Source organism: Scomber scombrus, chromosome 18, assembly GCF_963691925.1.
Source record: "Scomber scombrus chromosome 18, fScoSco1.1, whole genome shotgun sequence".
Taxonomy (NCBI): Eukaryota; Metazoa; Chordata; class Actinopteri; order Scombriformes; family Scombridae; genus Scomber; species Scomber scombrus.
Window position 1 is genome coordinate 26936747 of NC_084987.1, and position 19771 is coordinate 26956517.

The 19771-nt window shown below is 38.5% G+C and overlaps 1 protein-coding gene across 3 annotated transcripts; it reads right to left on the reverse strand.

Moving 5' to 3' along the window:
• Window positions 1-571: 571 nt before the first annotated feature.
• glyr1 (glyoxylate reductase 1 homolog (Arabidopsis)) lies at window positions 572-18238 on the reverse strand. 3 transcript variants are annotated; one of them, XM_062437982.1, is made up of 16 exons: window positions 18178-18238; window positions 16360-16396; window positions 16187-16266; window positions 15944-16082; window positions 14275-14385; window positions 13619-13702; window positions 11645-11698; window positions 9661-9711; window positions 9410-9483; window positions 9096-9195; window positions 6795-6905; window positions 6598-6699; window positions 6342-6504; window positions 5783-5962; window positions 4369-4493; window positions 572-3383 (listed from the first exon to the last, which is right to left on the reverse strand). In XM_062437982.1, the coding sequence occupies exons 1-16, from the start codon at window positions 18213-18215 to the stop codon at window positions 3309-3311; spliced, it is 1524 nt and encodes a 507-aa protein (XP_062293966.1). In that variant the 5' UTR covers window positions 18216-18238; the 3' UTR covers window positions 572-3308. The 3 variants fall into 3 exon arrangements, with proteins under 3 accessions (XP_062293966.1, XP_062293968.1, XP_062293969.1); XM_062437984.1 differs by lacking the exon at window positions 11645-11698 and having other exon boundaries at window positions 18178-18234; XM_062437985.1 differs by lacking the exons at window positions 11645-11698; window positions 13619-13702 and having other exon boundaries at window positions 18178-18234.
• Window positions 18239-19771: the final 1533 nt, after the last annotated feature.

The following is a 19771-nucleotide window of genomic DNA, read 5'->3' on the forward strand; positions in this document are numbered from 1 at the left end:
ACCCCTAGCTCTAGCTGTGACCTGCTGTTAATACAGTTTGAATGTATTTACTATGTGACCACTACATGTAAAGCACATATAAGATGATTCATTCACAATGCGAGTTACATTTAGAGTAAACTTAAACGTGTTGCTCCTGAACAGTTGAGGATATGTTTGGTGATATTCTGTAAACATTTTCCTACTAACTCATTACACTGTTCAAAAATATAAAAAAAACACAATGAGCCAGAAAATGACTCAAAAAATGAAACTATATATTAGTTTAGTGTTTATAAAGATTTATGTCTACAGTAGGAAGCAGTGGGCTCAGAGCTGAGAAAGTACTGAGACTTATTAAAGATTAATTTTTCATTAAAAAAAAAAAAAGGGATTTATTCACTGTAGGAGAAATATAGAATAAGCAACTTCATCCCTTAACATGAAACTAGAATGTTAAAGCAAATGAACGACATTATTCTCTTGATTGCTCATCATTGAATGGCAAATATTAGAGCTGTGAAACAACTTAAAGTAAGAATATGATCGGTGGAATAAGATAACAGTGATCAGTCAGTAAAGGTGAAACATGTCAGTAATCAGGAGAGGATTTATTAAACAGCACAAAAGTCTTGATATTTCCACATGTACACAAAATCATAAATATCCCCCAAAACCAAAGTTACAACCTCCTTTCTTTAAACGGGATCCAAGTCATTATCATTTGAACGCGATAATAAGCCAGATTATATAAGCCACATATTAATAAACCATTTACACTTGAACTGAACAATCTACAGTATTAAGACACAAAGATGTTAGACAAGTCGCTCTGTAGAATCAAAAAAAAAAGAAAAGAAAAAAAGCTTGTGGTTTTCATTAATCCTGGTTATTGGAGATATAAAAGAAACCTTACTAATGTGCTATTTACATGTCTTCTAAAAACATTTCTTTACACTATGCTGTGTGAGGAGGGAGCTAAAATGAAAGAAAACAACATAAATGTGGTTCATTTGGCAAACTGAAAATGTTTCAGAGTGGGTTGTCGGATTCTTAACATGCAAACTAAACCATTGATGAAAAACTGTTGAAGTTGATGACCTAAAACACCATGAGGTCTTTTTATTCCCTGCATGTGTTTTCTGATGATACACTCTCATCCTGTGAGCTGTGTGTTACTGTATGAGCTGTGGGAGAACAGCGAGGGCTCATGGTTGGCAGTGGGGCCAACTACTGTGTTCAAAAGTGATTTTTTTCCCATTTTTCCTTCATTAAGGGAAAAGTAAAATAAATAAAGATTTATTATCATAATCCACATTTTAACTGAACCATTTGGGATCAATTAGAGCCCACACCTGATGTTCCACATTGTTGCAATTATAAGTAGGAGGCCTTAATGTGAAATCTGACAGAAAACGATCACATTATAAAGTGTGTGAAGTCAGATAGTCGGAAGTTATGAGTTGGCTCTGATCTAATGTGTGTGTGAGTGTATCTGGACTCAGCATCTCTGCTCCGGTATGAACAACCGTGCTGTTTCTTTGACATATTTGACACGTGTTATCATTTACATCTGCATACACACAGGATACGTTTCATACTATGCAGTAGAGTTCTTCACACCTGATCCACAACAACCCCCTCAATAGAAACCCTACCTAAAGAGACCCCATCCAAACACCCAGTCATGGTGGAAAAGGGTTAGAGTTAGGGTTCACTCACTGAACAGGGTCCTACCAGACCCCCAATTTTGACCCAAGAGGAGCTCGACTGAACTAATACTGACATCTGAGATATTTTATAGTTGAAATCTAAACTTGTCATTGCTCTCTGACCTTTAAACCTGTCTTTGGCTTTTTTCTTTTTTGTTAATCATCAGCACATGTATAATGAGTCTGTCATCTTATACTGGCTGACTGATGTATGGGTCTGCTTTTAGAACTGAATCCGGCTCAGTTCACTCTAGAACTGAATAGATTTGTGAAGACCTCTAATACATAGTATTTGAGGCCAATGTGAGAGAGAAACCATTCATCAGGATGTGTGATGACATTCGGCTTGGGGCTCTGATTTGTTAAATATGGAAATGTAACAAAGTATTGAGGTGTGTGTGTGTGTGTGTGTGTGTGTGTGTGTGTGTGTGTGTGTGTGTGTGTGTGTGTAACAGTTTGTCAGTAATGAGGATTTGTTCTACAGCCTTCAGAGTCATGAAACCATCCTAACCCCAGATCCAACCATTCTGTTAGTTTGGTTTTTAATTGTACATTTATGTCCCATGAAACTTTTTATCTGCAACTACCAGAAAAACAACAACAACCACGACTGACACCGGGGCTTAATTATCAACCTCACTTTAAATGAAACTCAAAAATGGGATTCATCTAGTTCCAGAATATATTAAAAAAGAAAAGAAAAGAAAAACACAGTGGAAATGAGAACTCTTCCAAACTCATGAATGAAGCAAAAACATGTAAAATCTCAAGGAAATCTTGATGACAAATATTAATTACTGCATTTTAAGGCCTCAACACATCTGTTGCTCTGTCCTTAACCTGTTCAAAAGAAAAGATTCATTAACACCAACTTAAAAAGCATAAATCAACTTCATCAAACACAGAAACGAGCCATGACCAAACTGCACCAAGAAGACCTAGAAAGAGAACATAAATAAATACATCTAGTACTGAGAGACTCGAGGGGTTACAATATTAAGGCAATGCAGTGGCATGTTCTTGGTGTTTTTTCTCTCATGGAAATCTGGACATTTAAAAAGTAAATCAATAGATCACACTGAATTAAATAAACTCATTTGTACATGAACAAAAAAAAAGAAAAAAAGAAAAATCTTTAGGGTTTATACATCCACAAAACCTGACAGCATTATCTGTGGCTGGAGCTGGACACCCTGCTCTTCACAGTGGCACTGGACCCCCACATCCTTGCATGACTTCTACCATTTGTTAAGATATCAGAAACCGGACGAGCTGCCCCCCCCCTCCTCCGCCCCCCCCCCAAACCCACTGCAGCACAGTGCCAGGTGCAGTGGTACAACCTCGTTTAGAGCGCTCGTATATACATATATATGTATCATGTGTATTCCCTCTGTAAAGTCAGTGCAATGCTCAAGGTTGCCTCTAACTAAAAGGAATTACGATCCCATCTCTGTGGGCGGGTAACGTGGCTGGCGCCTTGGGGCAGAATGAAATAAAACTATTAGAATTTAAAAATAAAATAAAAACAAACAAGAAAAAACCAACTCGTTAGATGACGAGGGAGAAATAATAAGGGGTTAAAGACTGTGTGGTCCAGAGGATGGGTCACACCTCGCTCTAGTGAATGTAGGCCCTGTACACTGCAGAGATATCGTTGTCTGACTGGTCCAGTGCCTTAGCCCTCTTGTAAACCTGCAAGGGGACACAAAGAACAAGCTTTTAATAGTGTTGTCATTATTATAGCATTTATTCTTTTATCTGTAGATAAGACAGTGATGCTGGCTCAGCTCTGATTAAGCAGGATTAGTCCAGGAGCATGGAATAAGGTCTCAGTGGAGATGAGGTATTGTCTGCATCATGCTCAAACCGATAGTGGCATCCATAATCGTGCATCTTTAATTACACTGCACAGTATTAAGTTTCCTATTGGCCAGGGCTTAACACAACATGACAGAGAGGAGTTTTCCCTTGCTGCTGGATGGCAGTGCATCTATGCCCAGTGACAATGTTTTCTTGTTTCTTTCATAGAAGACGAGCACATTTATAAATAAAAACGTTTCAGTGTCCTGCTTTTGTGAATGTTGGCTTATTAGGACACTTGAATAAACTGATGCTTTTCTTACTGTGACACATTAAAATATCTGCTATGAGAAAGTTCTATTTACAGTATCCACACCAAACTGTATGGAAAATGAACAAGATACAACACTGGCCTAGTGATGGCGCTAGAGCAGAGTGTTGGCAGGACTGTGAACAGAATGAGTTGTTATCCCTCATCACAGCAGGGTTAAATGATCTAATATTTTACATAAACTGACTACTACAAAGAAAGATCACATTCAACTGGTTGCCATTTTTAGTGCTCCTGTGATCATAAACACACATGAGCCACACTCTATGTTCTCCTACTGAATGACGCACTTATATATATATATATATATATATATATATATATATATATATATATATATATATATATATATATATATATATATATATATATATATATATATATATATATATATATGAAACAGCTGTGAGAGTACTCAGAGCAGGCAGGCAGCACAAGGATTCAGCTCTGTTCCTGTTCACCTTTTTCAGTACTAAGTCACAAAGAAAAAGAAGAAGAGAGAAGAAGTGTTCATCTGAAATGTTAAAGAAAAGCACAGTGTTGTACCTCATTGGCAGCTGCAGCCATTGGGGTTGGATGATTGGCCATGTCGCCCATGGAGATAGCTAGCCTCAGGTCCTTCTGAATGTGTTTTAAATAGTAGTCTGGCTTAAAGTTGCCCTGTAAAATATCTGGACACATAACAGAAACACATTACTGTAACCACAACTTCACACTGGATAAATAAATACAGTTAAAAAAAAAAAAGGTTTCAAGTTACACCTCACGTTAATCTTACACTAAAAACTAAAACAGTACTGCAGTATTATGAGTGATGTAGTATGCAGTATTACAGTAAAAGTACTGCAGTATTATGAGTGATGTAGTATGCAGTATTACAGTAAAAGTACTGCAGTATTATGAGTGATGTAGTATGCAGTATTACAGTAAAAGTACTGCAGTATTATGAGCGATGTAGTATGCAGTATTACAGTAAAAGTACTGCAGTATTATGAGTGATGTAGTATGCAGTATTACAGTTAAAGTACTGCAGTATTATGAGTGATGTAGTATGCAGTATTACAGTAAAAGTACTGCAGTATTATGAGTGATGTAGTATGCAGTATTACAGTTAAAGTACTGCAGTATTATGAGTGATGTAGTATGCAGTATTACAGTAAAAGTACTGCAGTATTATGAGTGATGTAGTATGTAGTATTACAGTAAAAGTACTGCAGTATTATGAGCGATGTAGTATGCAGTATTACAGTAAAAGTACTGCAGTATTATAGTGATGTAGTATGTAGTATTACAGTAAAAGTACTGCAGTATTATAGTGATGTAGTATGCAGTATTACAGTAAAAGTACTGCAGTATTATGAGTGATGTAGTACGCAGTATTACAGTAAAAGTAGTGGTTTGGTCCCTCTGACTGATACACTCCTGAACAAAATCTTAGTATTGGCATTTCACGGTGGTGGATCGTAACCAGGTTGTAAGTAGAGCTTCAAAATGCAAAAAGAAGAAACAGGAGAAAGAAAAAAAAACCAAAGTGGGCAATTGATTAAAAACTGCATTTAAACTCAAACAGGCTGTTCATCAGCTGACCAAAATTGAAGACCATAGCCTTAAAAAGTCAAAATCCGAGCTAAAATCTGGCTTTAATGTCATTTTCTGTCAGACATTCACACTTAAACTTTAAATACAGTTTTTAATCAATTGCCCACTTTATGTTTTCTGTCTCTTTCTCCTGTTTCTTCTTTTTGCATTTTGTAGCTCTACTTACAACCTGGTTACGATCCACCACCGTGAAATGCCAATACTTTTAATTTCCCCCTGGTCTTAAGTGCTTGTTCAGGAGTGTATTATTATATATGACATCATTATATTATTAATAGTGAAGCATCAGTGTTAGAGCAGCATGTTACTGTTTCAGGTAACTGTTAAACAGATGTGTTAAACTTTCATTGTGTTGACTCACTTTGGCATTTCTGGTCCACAAAGGTGCTCGCCATCTGGCCCTGGCACAGGATGTCCAGGAAGGTCTGCTGTGATTGGCCCGTGGCCTGGGCCAGAGTTAGCCCCTCTGCAATGGTGGCCATGAAGCTGCCCTGCACCATGTTGAGGATCAGCATCATCCTCGCTGCGTTGCCTGCTTCACCTGCACACACACACACACATACACACATCTTTATAAAACACAACAGTAGAAATATACAGCAGTCACTTAACATCTCTACATGCCTGAAACCTGCAGCCACAGAAAAGGAGAGTACAATTTGATACTGTCTGTCAGCTCAAGCATTCAGAAATAAACAGAAATGTTAGAGGAGCCAGAGGTGAGACTCAGAACTGAAATGTCAAGAGATAAAAATCACAGTCATTTAACCATTTTAGATCAGCAGCTACACATTTTAAAGGTTTACAGTCTACCCACATTGCTTTATTTTGGGATAGGTGCTTATCTGTTTTCTTTCTCTTTAGATGAGAAAAAAAGAACATTGTGTGTGTGACTGGTATCATGACAGCCTAGTACGTACCCAGGAAGAAGGAGGTCTTGCCCATGGCCTGGAAACAGCTGCTGCAGTCCTCGTAAACTGTTCGGTCACCAGCTGCGAGGATGACCAACATCCCATCGTTGGAGAGCTGCTGGCTTCCTGCCACCGGAGCCTCCAGGAAACGGCCGCCCCGCGACGTGATCACCTGATATTCAGAAATAGAATAATGATGAAATACTACTGCGACTACTGCATCCAAGAAAAGTCTCTGTGTGTGTGTATGTGTGTCATTATCTACCTGTGAGAGTTCTGTGATGGTCTCTGGGTCTACAGTAGACATCTCTACGTAACATTTGCCCGGCCTGATTCCCTGCAGCACTCCACTGGGTCCCATCACCAACTGGACAACAACACACACAAACACAAGTTATTTTCCTTTGAGCTACTGATCGCCCCTTCACAAGAAAGTTCTCTACTGTGGATGATGGTACTCACATCCCTGGCAGCCTTTGGGTCAGAGACACAGGAGAAAGTGATATCGCACATTGAAGCCACCTCTGCAGGAGTCCGGCCTAACCTGGCTCCCTCCTGGATGAACAGGTCACACTGGAGGAGAACACACAGGATTCAGTGTTTAATGCTAAATTCTTCTCATACAATCAATGTAAAGGCTGAGACTAATTCTAAGGCAGGAATTGAAGCTTCCACACAGCTGTTGATCATGTATTATCCTTCTAAAGGTTTCATCCACTTTTTCTTTCATTGACAACCTTTTATTTTTAAAGCTCTGCAGAGGATCCACACATGACCCACTGTGGATGTTTTTGGTAACACACTGTTTAAAAAAGTGTAAGTTGTAATTGGGTTTAATGGAGTAGTTCAACATTTTGGTAAATTTGCTTATTCACTTTGTGTCTGACCCTAATCTTATGTCATATCAGGACATGGTTATCCCAGCTTAGAATAAAGACTGGAAGCAGTAGGAGGTAGTGTGTGGGGGGTTTCTGTCCAATATTATTATTATTGTTCCCAGATCCAACTTATCAGACTTTTGTTATCAAGGCCTCCAAACTCTGGAATGCACTTCCTGTGGACATTACACTGTGTGTACATCAGTGGCAATGTTTATGTGTGTGTGTGTGTACTTTTACACATTTATATTTTCTGTGTACACGCCAGTTGTTTTTTTTCTTTTCCCAGTTCTTTAAGGATTTTACCTTATTATAGATTTTATTTGACCTATTTCTCTGTAATACTCTCCCTTATATTCTATTCTTTTATTTGTTTAGCACTGTTCTGTTTTAAGTAGTTATTCTCATCATCTCTACTCTTATATAATCTGTTCTGTTTTATTGCCCTGTGAAGCACTTTGTAACATTTATTTTGAAAAATGCTTTATAAAGATTATCATTATTATAGTATTCAATAATACAGCTACTTAGCATTTCTGAGCAGCACAGTTGAACTGAATTCAAAGTGTTTCAGCACAAAACACACAACCACAAACTATCATGTTTTACATTTCTCAGTGTGTGTGTTAAACAAATACTTTGTGTGATTGATCTTCTCATGTCACTGGCAGACAGAGAGCACAACTATCTCATGTGAAGCTTACAGAGAATGTTCTTCACACGCAGCTCTGTGGTGAAATCATCAGCTGGAAAATGGAAGCTCAAGTTACTGCTTTCACTTTTATTGTACCGCACTAGAAATGAAAGAGGGACGTTTAAATCAAACATTTCACTTTCAAATGACAACTGAAGAAATGAATTACTTCTATCAGTGATGCCAATTAATATATTTCAATAATTTGTATTTATTTCAATCAGACATTTGACATTAGACACTAGTTTTGGCTGGATAGCACTATAACTGCAATTATGCGTGAGTGTGAAAGTTACACCATTGGTCTATCTGTTTCAAATTAAAAGCACTCTAATGTTTCATGTTAGGGGTGTAATGTATGTGTATTCATCCTTAAACATCAAAGTATGGGGTAATAGTTTGGTGCATGGACTCCAATGAAGAATATGTCCTGTGAGTCACACATTACTGTAAAATAGTTTAATAATCCACGTCCTCTGACATGTTGAACAATCATTCTACAATGTGAATTCCACCCAGAATGTTTTGGCAGCGCAGCACTAGCATGCAAATGTAGAGAGCCATGACACTATTTTTAAAATATGCGGTTGTTTTTTCATAAAGAAACGATAAGCGCACCCCCCCCCCCCCCCCTTCTGTGAACTCTGTCAACTATAAACACACTTGACTGCTGACGTGGTAACACAGCACGTCCTAACAACCACTACTGAGAGGAAGAAATGTAGTTAAAAATACTGAAATATTAGTAGTGGTTTGGTCCCTCTGACTGATATATTATTATTATGACATCATTAGATTATTAATAGTGAAGCATCAGTGTTAGAGCAGCATGTTACTGTTGTAGCTGCTGGAGGTGGAGCTAGTTTACACTACTTTATATACAGTTAGTGCATGAATCAGCAGAAAACAGCTGTCAGCAGCTGTCTTGACTGCTTGCAGGAAACAGAAAGCTTGTTTTTCTTTTGCACTACAGAAACTGAACTGTTTCAGTAATAGTTATGGTTAATGAGACATTGTTAGACATTATGTTGTGGCTTTGTTTTATTATCCTGTTTTCTAACACACACCTGGTCAAATGTAAACACATTTGATTGATGGGACTTATCTGCACTGACAGCAGCATATGTAATGGTCTCATATCAGATAATGTGTTTGTCTAAGTGACAGTGACTGTGTGTTGCGTTGCCGTACCTTTTCTGCCGTGCGGTTCCACACTGTGACAACGTGACCCATTTTCAACAGGTTGGAAACTATACCGCTACCCATCAGCCCCAGCCCCAGGAACCCTATCCTGGAAGTCCGAGAAAAGACAAACACGTCAACAAACCAACTCTGAGATGAAAAAGTAAGAATCATATGTTTGTGTGAGTTTAAGCTAAAAGACAAGAAAGAACAGCAGAAGTTCAGAAATGACTGAAAATAATAATAAGTGTTAACCTTATGTGTTCTCAGATTAATGGTGTTCAGGATGACTCAGTGAGACTGCAGTGAGGATGTGTTCATACCTTTTATCTGTGGGTGTGATGCTGCCATTGATGGCTGTGCTGTCTGCTGCTTGGATAGATGTCGACCCTGTGTCCTACACAAAAAACAACATCACGCTCAATTCTAGACTTGAGCCTCACCCTACTTTGCTACATGTTATTTATCTAATAAATGCAATCATGAGGGGATAAAGCCGGTCAAAATGAAATATCCAGAAATAATAGGAAGCAACATATCACTAGTTTATGTCGCTTCATTCCTGTTACTTTACCTCCTCCACGATCTTCAGACGCTTGCTAATGGGTTCCATCGATGACGCCGGCTGTGAGCGAAGAGAACAACAATCCATCAAGAGATGACAGTGCACTCTGGAAAAATGCAGCTTCCTATTGTTAATAAGAAAGACACATGCTAACCCCCCCCCCCTACTTCAGATCACACACTGTGGAGGTGTGTCAGCACAAACATGATGTTTATAATCCACTGGTGTAGGTTCAGGTGGGTTGACTTGTTATTCTGACCGCCTTACATCTTTCCTGTTCCCTGTTCACTGACTACATGTACACACAGGTTATTTCACTGCAGACATACAGAACACACAAACGTGTTGCTGGTCAGTAATGTGTTCTGTGTCTAAGTCACAATGCTACCAGGAGGGTGTAGCTCAGGGGTGTCAAACTCAGTTTAGTTCAAGGGCCACATACAGCCCAATGTGAACTCAAGTGTGCCAGACCAATTACAACATTATGTCTGTCTGTTACCAGTGTATCAATATTAGGTGTCAAATCCTGAGCAGCTGCCAGTTTTAGAATGTCAGTCAAGTTCTTGTGTGTTATTGATGCTCATCACAGAAAAAGCTTCTTCACAAGGATGAGACACAAAAATGTTTTGCGGCCAGCTGTGTCAATTTGGTGGTTACCCTGGTAAGAGATACTGGTCAAATGTGTCCAAGCCCAGTGAGGTCAATTTATCCTTCAAATCTGAATCACATTTCAAGTCAGTTATTTCAAGTTGGACATCCATGAGAAGATCAGAAGCCTTGACTGAGCGAGAATAGCAGTGTGTCTTGTAAAGTTATCCAGTGGGCCAGATTGGATACTTTTAGTGGGTTGGTTTTGGTCCGCAGGCCGTATGTTTGACACCCTTGGCTCCTAGATTTTACGTGCATCAATCTTTTTCCTGCATGTGTTTAAATGTTACAAATAACCTGATGCACAACGGTGGAAACCAGCTTAAATTCTATTCAGTTCTAAACTGCAGTGTCTCCTGTGCCCACGCACAAGATACACACATAATTGCTCAACATGTTTATGGGTGAATGACGTGATGCAACCCAGTGTCAATTGGTGCAACCAGTATTTTTTCCTATACAGGAAAATATATGTGAACTAGAATGTGGAATAAATATCATACACTTTTGCAAGGCAACACTGTGTTTTGTAACACACTGTGTTTCTGTTGTTTCTGCTGGCTCAATATTGAAAAGATGCATTAAAATTTAAATGTAGAAACAAAAAATGTTCTTTTTATTTGATGTTTTAAAATAAAGTAATTATTTGTATAAGTACAGTTAAATGCACTGTAGATGGATTAAATATTTATGCCAACCCTTATTTGTCACTGACCCATATGCTAATAGTTATGTAATGTTATCTTACAAACATGTTATCATTTGAGATGAATGAAATCACATTCATATTTTATTATAAATAAGTTTTGTATAAAAACTATCAAACACTATGTGGTCAGTCCTTTCTGTTCTGTATTAATAGGACCAGTATAAAAGCAACAATAAGTCATACATTATAAAGATGTCATGATTTTGTTCCATTTTTAAAAAATGATTCTAAAAACTTATGCTCAGTCATATTTAGAGCTGGATCATCATTAAGTAGACTCCTCACAGGCTGACAGTGACAGAGGATTTATCAGTCTGACCACATACACTTTCAGTTTAACTGTTACAGGCCCACGTGTGTGTGTGTGTGTGTGTGTGTCGGGGGGGTTGCCTCTGGGACACTCAGGTTGGGTGTCCAGATAGATGAAGATCTATATCTCTATTGATCACATCAGAGGCGAGCTGACACACTGGAGAGTGTGAGACAATAGAGTCAGAGACAGGCTGTCCAATCAGATCACAACATGCAGAGAAGACTGACTATTTAAAGAGCTCCTTTTACAACAGCAAGGGGGAAAAAAGAAGAAGAAGAAATGAGAAGTTATAACTGAAGCACTGTGTTGAGCAGCGTATTTACCTTCTCAGACTGGCTGAGTAGGAAGTGATGGAAATGTGGGTCGTCCTTCACAGGCTACAACAGAACAGAACAGTTCAGTGGGAAAGAGTTGACCTAACAGAGAATCTACGTCTACACTGCACACAGCTAACACACACATCAGGGCTCCCATCATGATGCATACAGACACTAATATGGCTTTCTGTTCTCTGGAAAAAAAGGGAGTGGATCCACATCTTGAAAATGTAATTCTCTCCTTGTGTGTTATGTTCCTTCACTGTTGCAGAGAAATGTTATAATAACCTCACGAAATATAAAAGAAACTACATGAGCTACTTTATAACTCACACCACAGCAGTCTAACGAGAGATGCATTACTTCACCATTCACTTCAAAACTAGAGCTGAGCCAATCCCAAACTTTACAATTAACACAAATGCTGCATGCTTTATAGAATATACGGGGTTTCAATTACAGGATAGGTCCATGAATTCTCTCCACTCATTAAATGAAACATGTACTGATTACTGTGGAACTCTCCTCCAGCCAGTAACAGAATATTAATGAAGTATAATTAACTATATAGTAACAGTACAGTTTTTGGAGGACTGCGTGTTGAAAGAAAGCAGCGTTCACAGCGTTTGACTCCAATGTTTCAGCTTCTGTGCACTTTAATTAAAAGTAAAAAAAAATTCTTTCAACTCAAAAAGTTCACCATCTTCTTTTCCCTATGTGAGTGGAAACTGCTGATGTTTGTATTTCGGTTTCAGCCTTTAAATTAAACAAATCGGATCGGATTTAGATTTACGAAGCGGCAAAACATGTTGTGTCATTCTAATATGAGGAAATGGAAATGTTTTGCATGGAGTCTGAAATGACAGAAACAAGGACATGAAAGACTGATTCTGTTTAGAAGTCACCGGACCATAAAAAGCCAGCTGGCAGTATGAGAGAGCTCTACTGGACTGACTGCGTTTGACACACAAAATGAAGTAAATACACTGTTTTCACTATGAGGAATGAGCAGTTATAATAATGTATATTTAATGTATAATATGTTATGCAGTTTTGTCACACTTGAACTGTAAAAGCAAACTTGATTGAAATTTCATATGATTGTGAAAATGTTTCCACTCACATACAGACAAGCAGTTAATGGCTCAACCTTTATTTGGGGGTGTTTCCTTACACACACGCACGCACACACAGACATAGACATACACAGACACACACACACATAATCACAACCACAGACACACACACACACACACCTCGTGGTCATTCTAGTTTTTAAGGACTGGTTCACATTCTTTCAAGTGTGCCTTTAAAACAATATTTACCTGCTCATATGAACAGTGAAACACATTTAGCCTCATTCCTCCTGTTCATCATCTCTTAAAGCTACTTCAGTGTAAAATTAGTGTAAATTTATTTTTAAAATTAAATCCACAGTTCTCAACATGTGCAAAAAACACATTCCAAAGTTAAGCAGAAGTTAATATGAGGCTTCACAGTGTGAGTTAGACTAATCAAGGTTACAGTCTATTTTTGTACCAAGTCTTTCTGTTACTATCCTGACATTAAAGCTCAGCACTGATGCTCTGCAGGGAAACACAAAGACTGTTTTCTGAGTTTTGTTCACATGGGCACCTGATTATTGTTTTAAGACATATAAGAAAAAGTGTGAACCTTTCCTTTAAGAGCATTTTATGTAGAGTGGTCATCAACCCCGGTCCTGAGGAGCAGGTTCAGGCTCACAGAAAAACCACGCAGCTGAGTTGGTGACCACCTCGACAGAACACGCAAACAAAAAAAAAAACCCAAACAGATTGAAGAGGTAGCACCACACAGGTCAGAAAGGGAAAGGTCTGCAGTTTCTGGTTTGTTTTTGGTGATTGAAGCCAAAGGTTAAAAAGGTCAGGTAGAAGGACAGAAAGGCAAAAAAGGCAGGCTTGGTGGGAAGGAGGGGGAGGGGGGGGGGGGGATTTCACCTACACTGCTTTCCCATTTGAATCCTGAGCCAGGTCCAGCCCCCAGCCTCTCAATAGTGGACGGCTCGGGGTCAGAGTCTGTTAAGTCCTTTAAGGAGGAGAGAGACAAATATATACCTTTTGAATCAAAAGGGTGAATCTGGAGAGGTCCGCTGCTGCTGCTGTGTGGTGGTGGTAGTGGTGGTGGTGGGGTTCTCATAAACAGAGGACCGATTTGAATACATTTCCAATTACCTCCACTGTACTGGGATTCAGTACAAATAAACCAAACTGATCTGCTAGAATTCATTGAGAATATACAGGTGTTTTTTTTCTTTTGGTGATCCGACACTGACTTGAGAAGTGTGGTGTCATGACAACATTAGCTCCATTGCTGCAGCTGTTACACTGCAGGCATCACTCAGGTTGACAGCTGCTTCTTAAAGGAGTTGAAGTGGCTGGGTTATGTTAACTGAACAATGGTAGTATATTTGTGATGCTCTACTGCAGAAACTGAATGAACAAATATTTCAAATGTATCTAACAAATGGTTAGAGATGAAAAGGGATTTTTTTTCCCACTGCAGAAACTTGACAAGTTCCTTTCAATATTTGAGAGTAAACCTCTCCTTAAATAATATTTGCCAGCATAATGTGTTTAACTCCTCAGCGACCTACTGACCTTCTCAGAAGGGTCCTTCAGCGCACTGAGATCCTCATCATCCTCCTCCAGTATTTTAAGTGGCTTGTTGGGTGTTTTCTTTCCTTTTGAGTCTCCTTTGCCATCTGAGTTCTGTTTAGGGAAAAAGATCACAACCATTACAAGAAAGGTCTCAGCTGTCTCACAACTGTCTGAATGGAACATGGCTCTAAAATAAGCTTGTCTAAGCAGGAGAGGAAAAGTGATTTCCACAGTGTTTGACTGCAGGGTTTCTGGTGAGGCAGATGGCCTCCAGAGAGACTGTGTGTCCACCTGAATAAACATTTGCTGACACTGAACATGACACCAGGGAGTGCTTCATGGTTTCATGGAGGGGGCTTGAGAGGGCAGGGCTAATTAAGAAAAGTCTCACTTCATTAATTGTTCATTTGATTAGATGGGTTTCAGAGGTGGAGACAAACATGTCCCACATTTGGGTCTGTTTTGGTTGTGTGCTGCGCTGATGCAACAAGGCTGGACATCATGACTGTCTTTTTTTTCCAGCATGGAGAGATAAGGGAATATGTTTTTAAACGGAGCTCTTATTCATTTCTTTATATTGGACAATAAACATCAATTATGAGTAATATTCAGTTGAACACTGTTTCTGTTTTCCTGTATACCATACTGCTAATGACTGCCTGTGTAAAGGACTGGAACATCAATATTACTTTCATTAGATCAGTAGGGTGTTCATTATGTCACATGGTACATACTTTTCTGGCACAGTTAAAGGACAGGTTCACACTTTTTCAAATGTATCTTAAACAACAGCCAGGAGCCCAAATGAACATTAAATCTGTTTTTCTTGCTGTAATCATTCCTCCTGTTCATACTGACCATTAGAAGATCTCTTCATAATGCTCTTACAATGGAAGTGATGGAGGACTGAATCCACAGTCCTCTTTCTGTGTAAAAATGTATTTAAAAGTAGATGTGAAGCTAATATGAAGCTTCAGCGTCCAAATGAGTCAAATCTTCATCTTCTATGTTTCAACGTTACAGTGTTTTTAGTACCAAAGTCTTTTTGTTACTATACTTCCACCACCGCTCAACAGGGAAACACTAAGAGGGAATTTGATACTAAAAAGACTGTAAATGTGTCAGATATCACTTGATATGACTAACTCACACTGATGAAGACTCATATAAGCTGATCATCTACTTTTAAATGACTGTGTGGACACACTGTGGATTTAGTCCTCCATCACTTCCATTGAAAGCACATTTGAAGGAGATCTTTTAATAGTCAGTATGAACAGGAGGAATGATTACAGAGAGGAAAACCTCTTTACTGTTCATATGGGAAACATCACTGCTGTTTTCAGACGCTGTTTAAAAATTGTGAAACTAACATTTAATCTTAGCTGTGTTTCATTTTCAGCATGTAAAGTATTAAGTATTAAGTAAAGTACTACTTTTGTGAGTCAAATGTTTGTCATTACCTTTTTGTTGCTAAACCTGTCACCTTCTGTTAATCATTTCCCAGAAGCCTGTGTGCCTTTATAAACTTCACATGCTTGAAATGGTTGAATCCAGTGTGTGTGCATAAAAACTAATGACCTGGACTAAGAGTAAGAGGATGTGCTTTGCGGATGGGCTGTGAAAACATGCAGCAAACATGTTAATTGTTCAAGGCCTCCTCCCTCACCTGTTCTTTCCCCTTTGCTTTCTTTAGGAAGTCCTCCACCGCGTCCACTGCCTGCTGGAAGCGTTTGCCTTTATTGATCTTGATCATCTCTTCTTTGTGAGCGTGGTAGGGCTTCAGCTGTTCTACTTTGATCCAGGCACTGGAGAAGCACACAGAAACACACAGCTCTTACACATCTGATTGATGGAGGGGGAATTGTGGGCTCACTCAGCCAAGGTACCTCACTGTCTACTGGATACTTACTGGTCTTCAGTTCCAAAGAATTTCACAAAATGGCATTTTTTGCCCCTTGGCTTTTTCAGGTCCTTGGGAGGGCTTACTACCTGAAATGTGAATAGAGGTTTTGGGAGAGCGTTAGCACAAAGTTTGTCATGCAAATGCTGGAATTTGTTTTCCTTTAAAGTTTCACTTCTCACCTTTCCTGGCCATGGTGGGTAACGCCCAAGCTTCCCCCTGAAAGAAGAGTGATACATTTAGTCTTGGTATACATCTTTCTGTTGTCATTTCATGTTTAAGACACTTCACCAAGCAGTGCTTTCTATCAGTTCAATTCCAACTAACCAATTACATCACTTTCTCCTAGAGCTGAGTCTTGAACCTCATTAAGTTTTTGGCACCAACCAAAAAGTTCCAAAGAATATCGAAAACTGTAATGTACAATAAGCTGGAATCAAGTGTTCATATTCTGATGGCAGTTTTCATTAAGTTCTTACACGACAGCTTGTCCTTAAAGAACATTTGGCATATAAGATTTTTGTTGACTTTTGTTCAATACAGTGTTCTCACAATGTAAAACTACAACAACTGAGAGAAAAACAGCAGCATTGTAAAACAGGTTGACTGCATTAAGCCACACATGGAGCAGAGAAACCAGCACATATCTTGCACCATATTTAAACTGAAGCAGTGTTGCCTAATCTCGTGAGGCTCATGGTGTTCAATCTGTGGAGGCTGTCAGCTGTTCATAAATGATTATCCCATGCTGTTTTCAGTGGCAGTTGACAGAGATCCATGTGTTCCTGCTGCCTGTTATATTCTTACAAGTTATAAAAAAACCTTTCCTCTCGCCACAGTACACGACTGCAATGTTTGTGAGATGCAAACAACAGCAATTCAAACTCCGACTTCTGTTTGCCTCCCTTACAGAAGAGTCATAACATACTATTGAGCAACAGCCATTTGTCTGCTATAATTTGTCTAACTGGCATTTTTATTTATTTTTTTAAGTAAGATATCTAAAACAATGATAGGCAACTAAAAGATGTGGCATGTGTGTTTCGTTTTGATTTGTTTGCTTATTTTTACTTTTTTTTTTTTTTTTTCCAATTCTGCATACTGCCCTGGCTTACTTTGCCAGGGGTTAGAGGGTTGATAGAAGGGAAACTAGGGGTATGGGAGGGGGACTGATTCTCCCCCATTGCTGTATGCCTATAGGCGATTATAGCTGATTCCCCTTCTGTAAATGACAAATATATAAATAATAAAAAATTTATCACAAAAAAAAGGATGTGGCAAAGAAAACAAACAGTCGCTGGTGTTCTGAATCATGTGTCGAAATAACAGATGTTCAACACGGTGCAACTCCAGGTCACTGTGCTGTTTATATAGCACAACTGTCCTTCTGTAATGTTATCTATCAGCTATCATAATACATCATGAAAAACACAAAGTGCTGCTACAATAATATTAGCGAACAGTTTGGCGCATCTCTCCCCGCCTGTCCGGGTTAAATCACACTACATTGAGACTCTTTGTGAGGAATCAACACATACATGCTAGTATGCAGAGAAAGAGCTGCTGCACTTATTACGGAAACAGAGCAGATACAAACAGTAACATTACATATCCGTTCACGGTGCTAGCGACGCTCGTCATACAGCCACATTCCTTACAACACTAGACATAATAAGTGTTTAGTGAACATTTACAGATAAACACGTTGGCGTAAAAATGACACCTATAAAAAGCCATGGTTGTGTCCGAAAAAGCACCAAAAAATAGTTTCGGTCTGAAGCCTTTTTGGTAGCTGCTAGCTAGAAGCTAACGACGGCTGCTGGCTGAGTCAGCTCGGCTGGCAGTTTGTTTGGGTTGACCATCAACTAACCTACATCAGGTTAAAACCAACAAGAAAAATCAGCCTTCAGCTAACTGCTTCATACAACACCGCTTTGTCTAATGCAAGACATTTTTTAACAGAAACAGAGGCGTTTAACTATATTTAACGGTTATCTCACCACACTAGATCCCCAATCCTCAAATGCACCGTCGCCATCTTACAACTTTAATAAAACGTCGCACTGAATGAAGGAAAAGACAACACACACCCACTCATCACTCACTTCCTCTTCTGTGCAACATCCGCTGTTGTTACTTTCAAACATGCTCAAACTAGTTTCTAACAAGCCTACACTTACACAATATATACAGTAAATGTAATTAATCAATACATTTAATACATAGAAAACTGAACATGTAACGTTAATAGGGTTTAAGGGAAATGACAAAACAGATGCAGTGCTGTTGGATATACTTGGCTGCCAGATATTATATTATATAATATAATATAATAGCCAATTTTATTATGATTCATATAATATTAGCACCATAAGAATAAATAAATATAAGATAAGAAGCTTTCTTAATACCTCCATGATTTACACTAAATATTTGACGGGCTCTATACTCCGCCCTTTTTAGGAATTACTGCCACCTAGTGGTGGGAGGACGACGGGTGTCATTGTTGCAGCAGGTCTCCAACTTCTCCCTCTCTCCTTAGGTCTAGGTCATATCACAAATCACAGATTACAAAGTATTTCAAAAGTTAAAAAGTTATTTAGATTTAAAAAATCAGGAAAAACCTTTTAAATGTATGCAATTAGAATGGCAAGCCTTTATAATATTTATAAGGCTATATCACATTATGACAGTGGAGGAAAATAAGTTTACTAAAGCATGATATACATTAGTCCCCCTCCACTCAAAAAACATATTTTTCTTCTTGTTACTTCACTTTGATATTAACTTCTCTGTGCAGAATGGTATATGTACAAAGTTGACAGTAGAAGGATGTTTTCACATTCTTCGGCTGTAGGTGGAAAGTTTCTTTTAGCTCATTTCAAATCTGATTTAATGGCCGACGAGCTTGATTTGTGACATCACATGTAATTTGGGCAACTCTGGACAATCCTGGTCCAGTATGCCAAAAGTTTAATGGATGAATGTAAGAATTGACTTTTCAGTGAAACAGGAGACATCTTGTGTCCAGCAGTTCAACTTTTCAAATGAACAATATATGCATATTTATTGATTCTGGAGTTTTTAATGAGGAAGAAGGAGTAGATGCTATTTTAGGAATTCTAACATATATTCTACTTTATTCTCTTGATACTCCTGATACACATTCCAGAGGGAAATACTGTACTATTTTTAACATTCCATGTATCTGACAGAGATTGTAATTAATATGTACATTCAAAGCATCTGATTACAGTACAAAGTATGAGGCAAGAGTATATAAAGGAGTTAAATGTGGCTTGATTATAACCTACTACCAGAGCAGAATAGATTGGTAGTAAAAGTAAAATAATAATAATAATGACACCATTAACATTTACAGCACACATTTATTTTAATATGTATTTTTAATGCAAAACCTTTACTTTTACCAGAGTATTTTTAAACTATGGTGTTGCTACTGTATACTTTATTCATTCATTTTCCATACCACTTATCCTAGAGGGTCATGGGGGGACTGAAGCCAATCCCAGCTGACTTTGGACGAGAGGCGGGGTACACCCTGCACCGGTTGTCAGTCCATCACAGTACTAA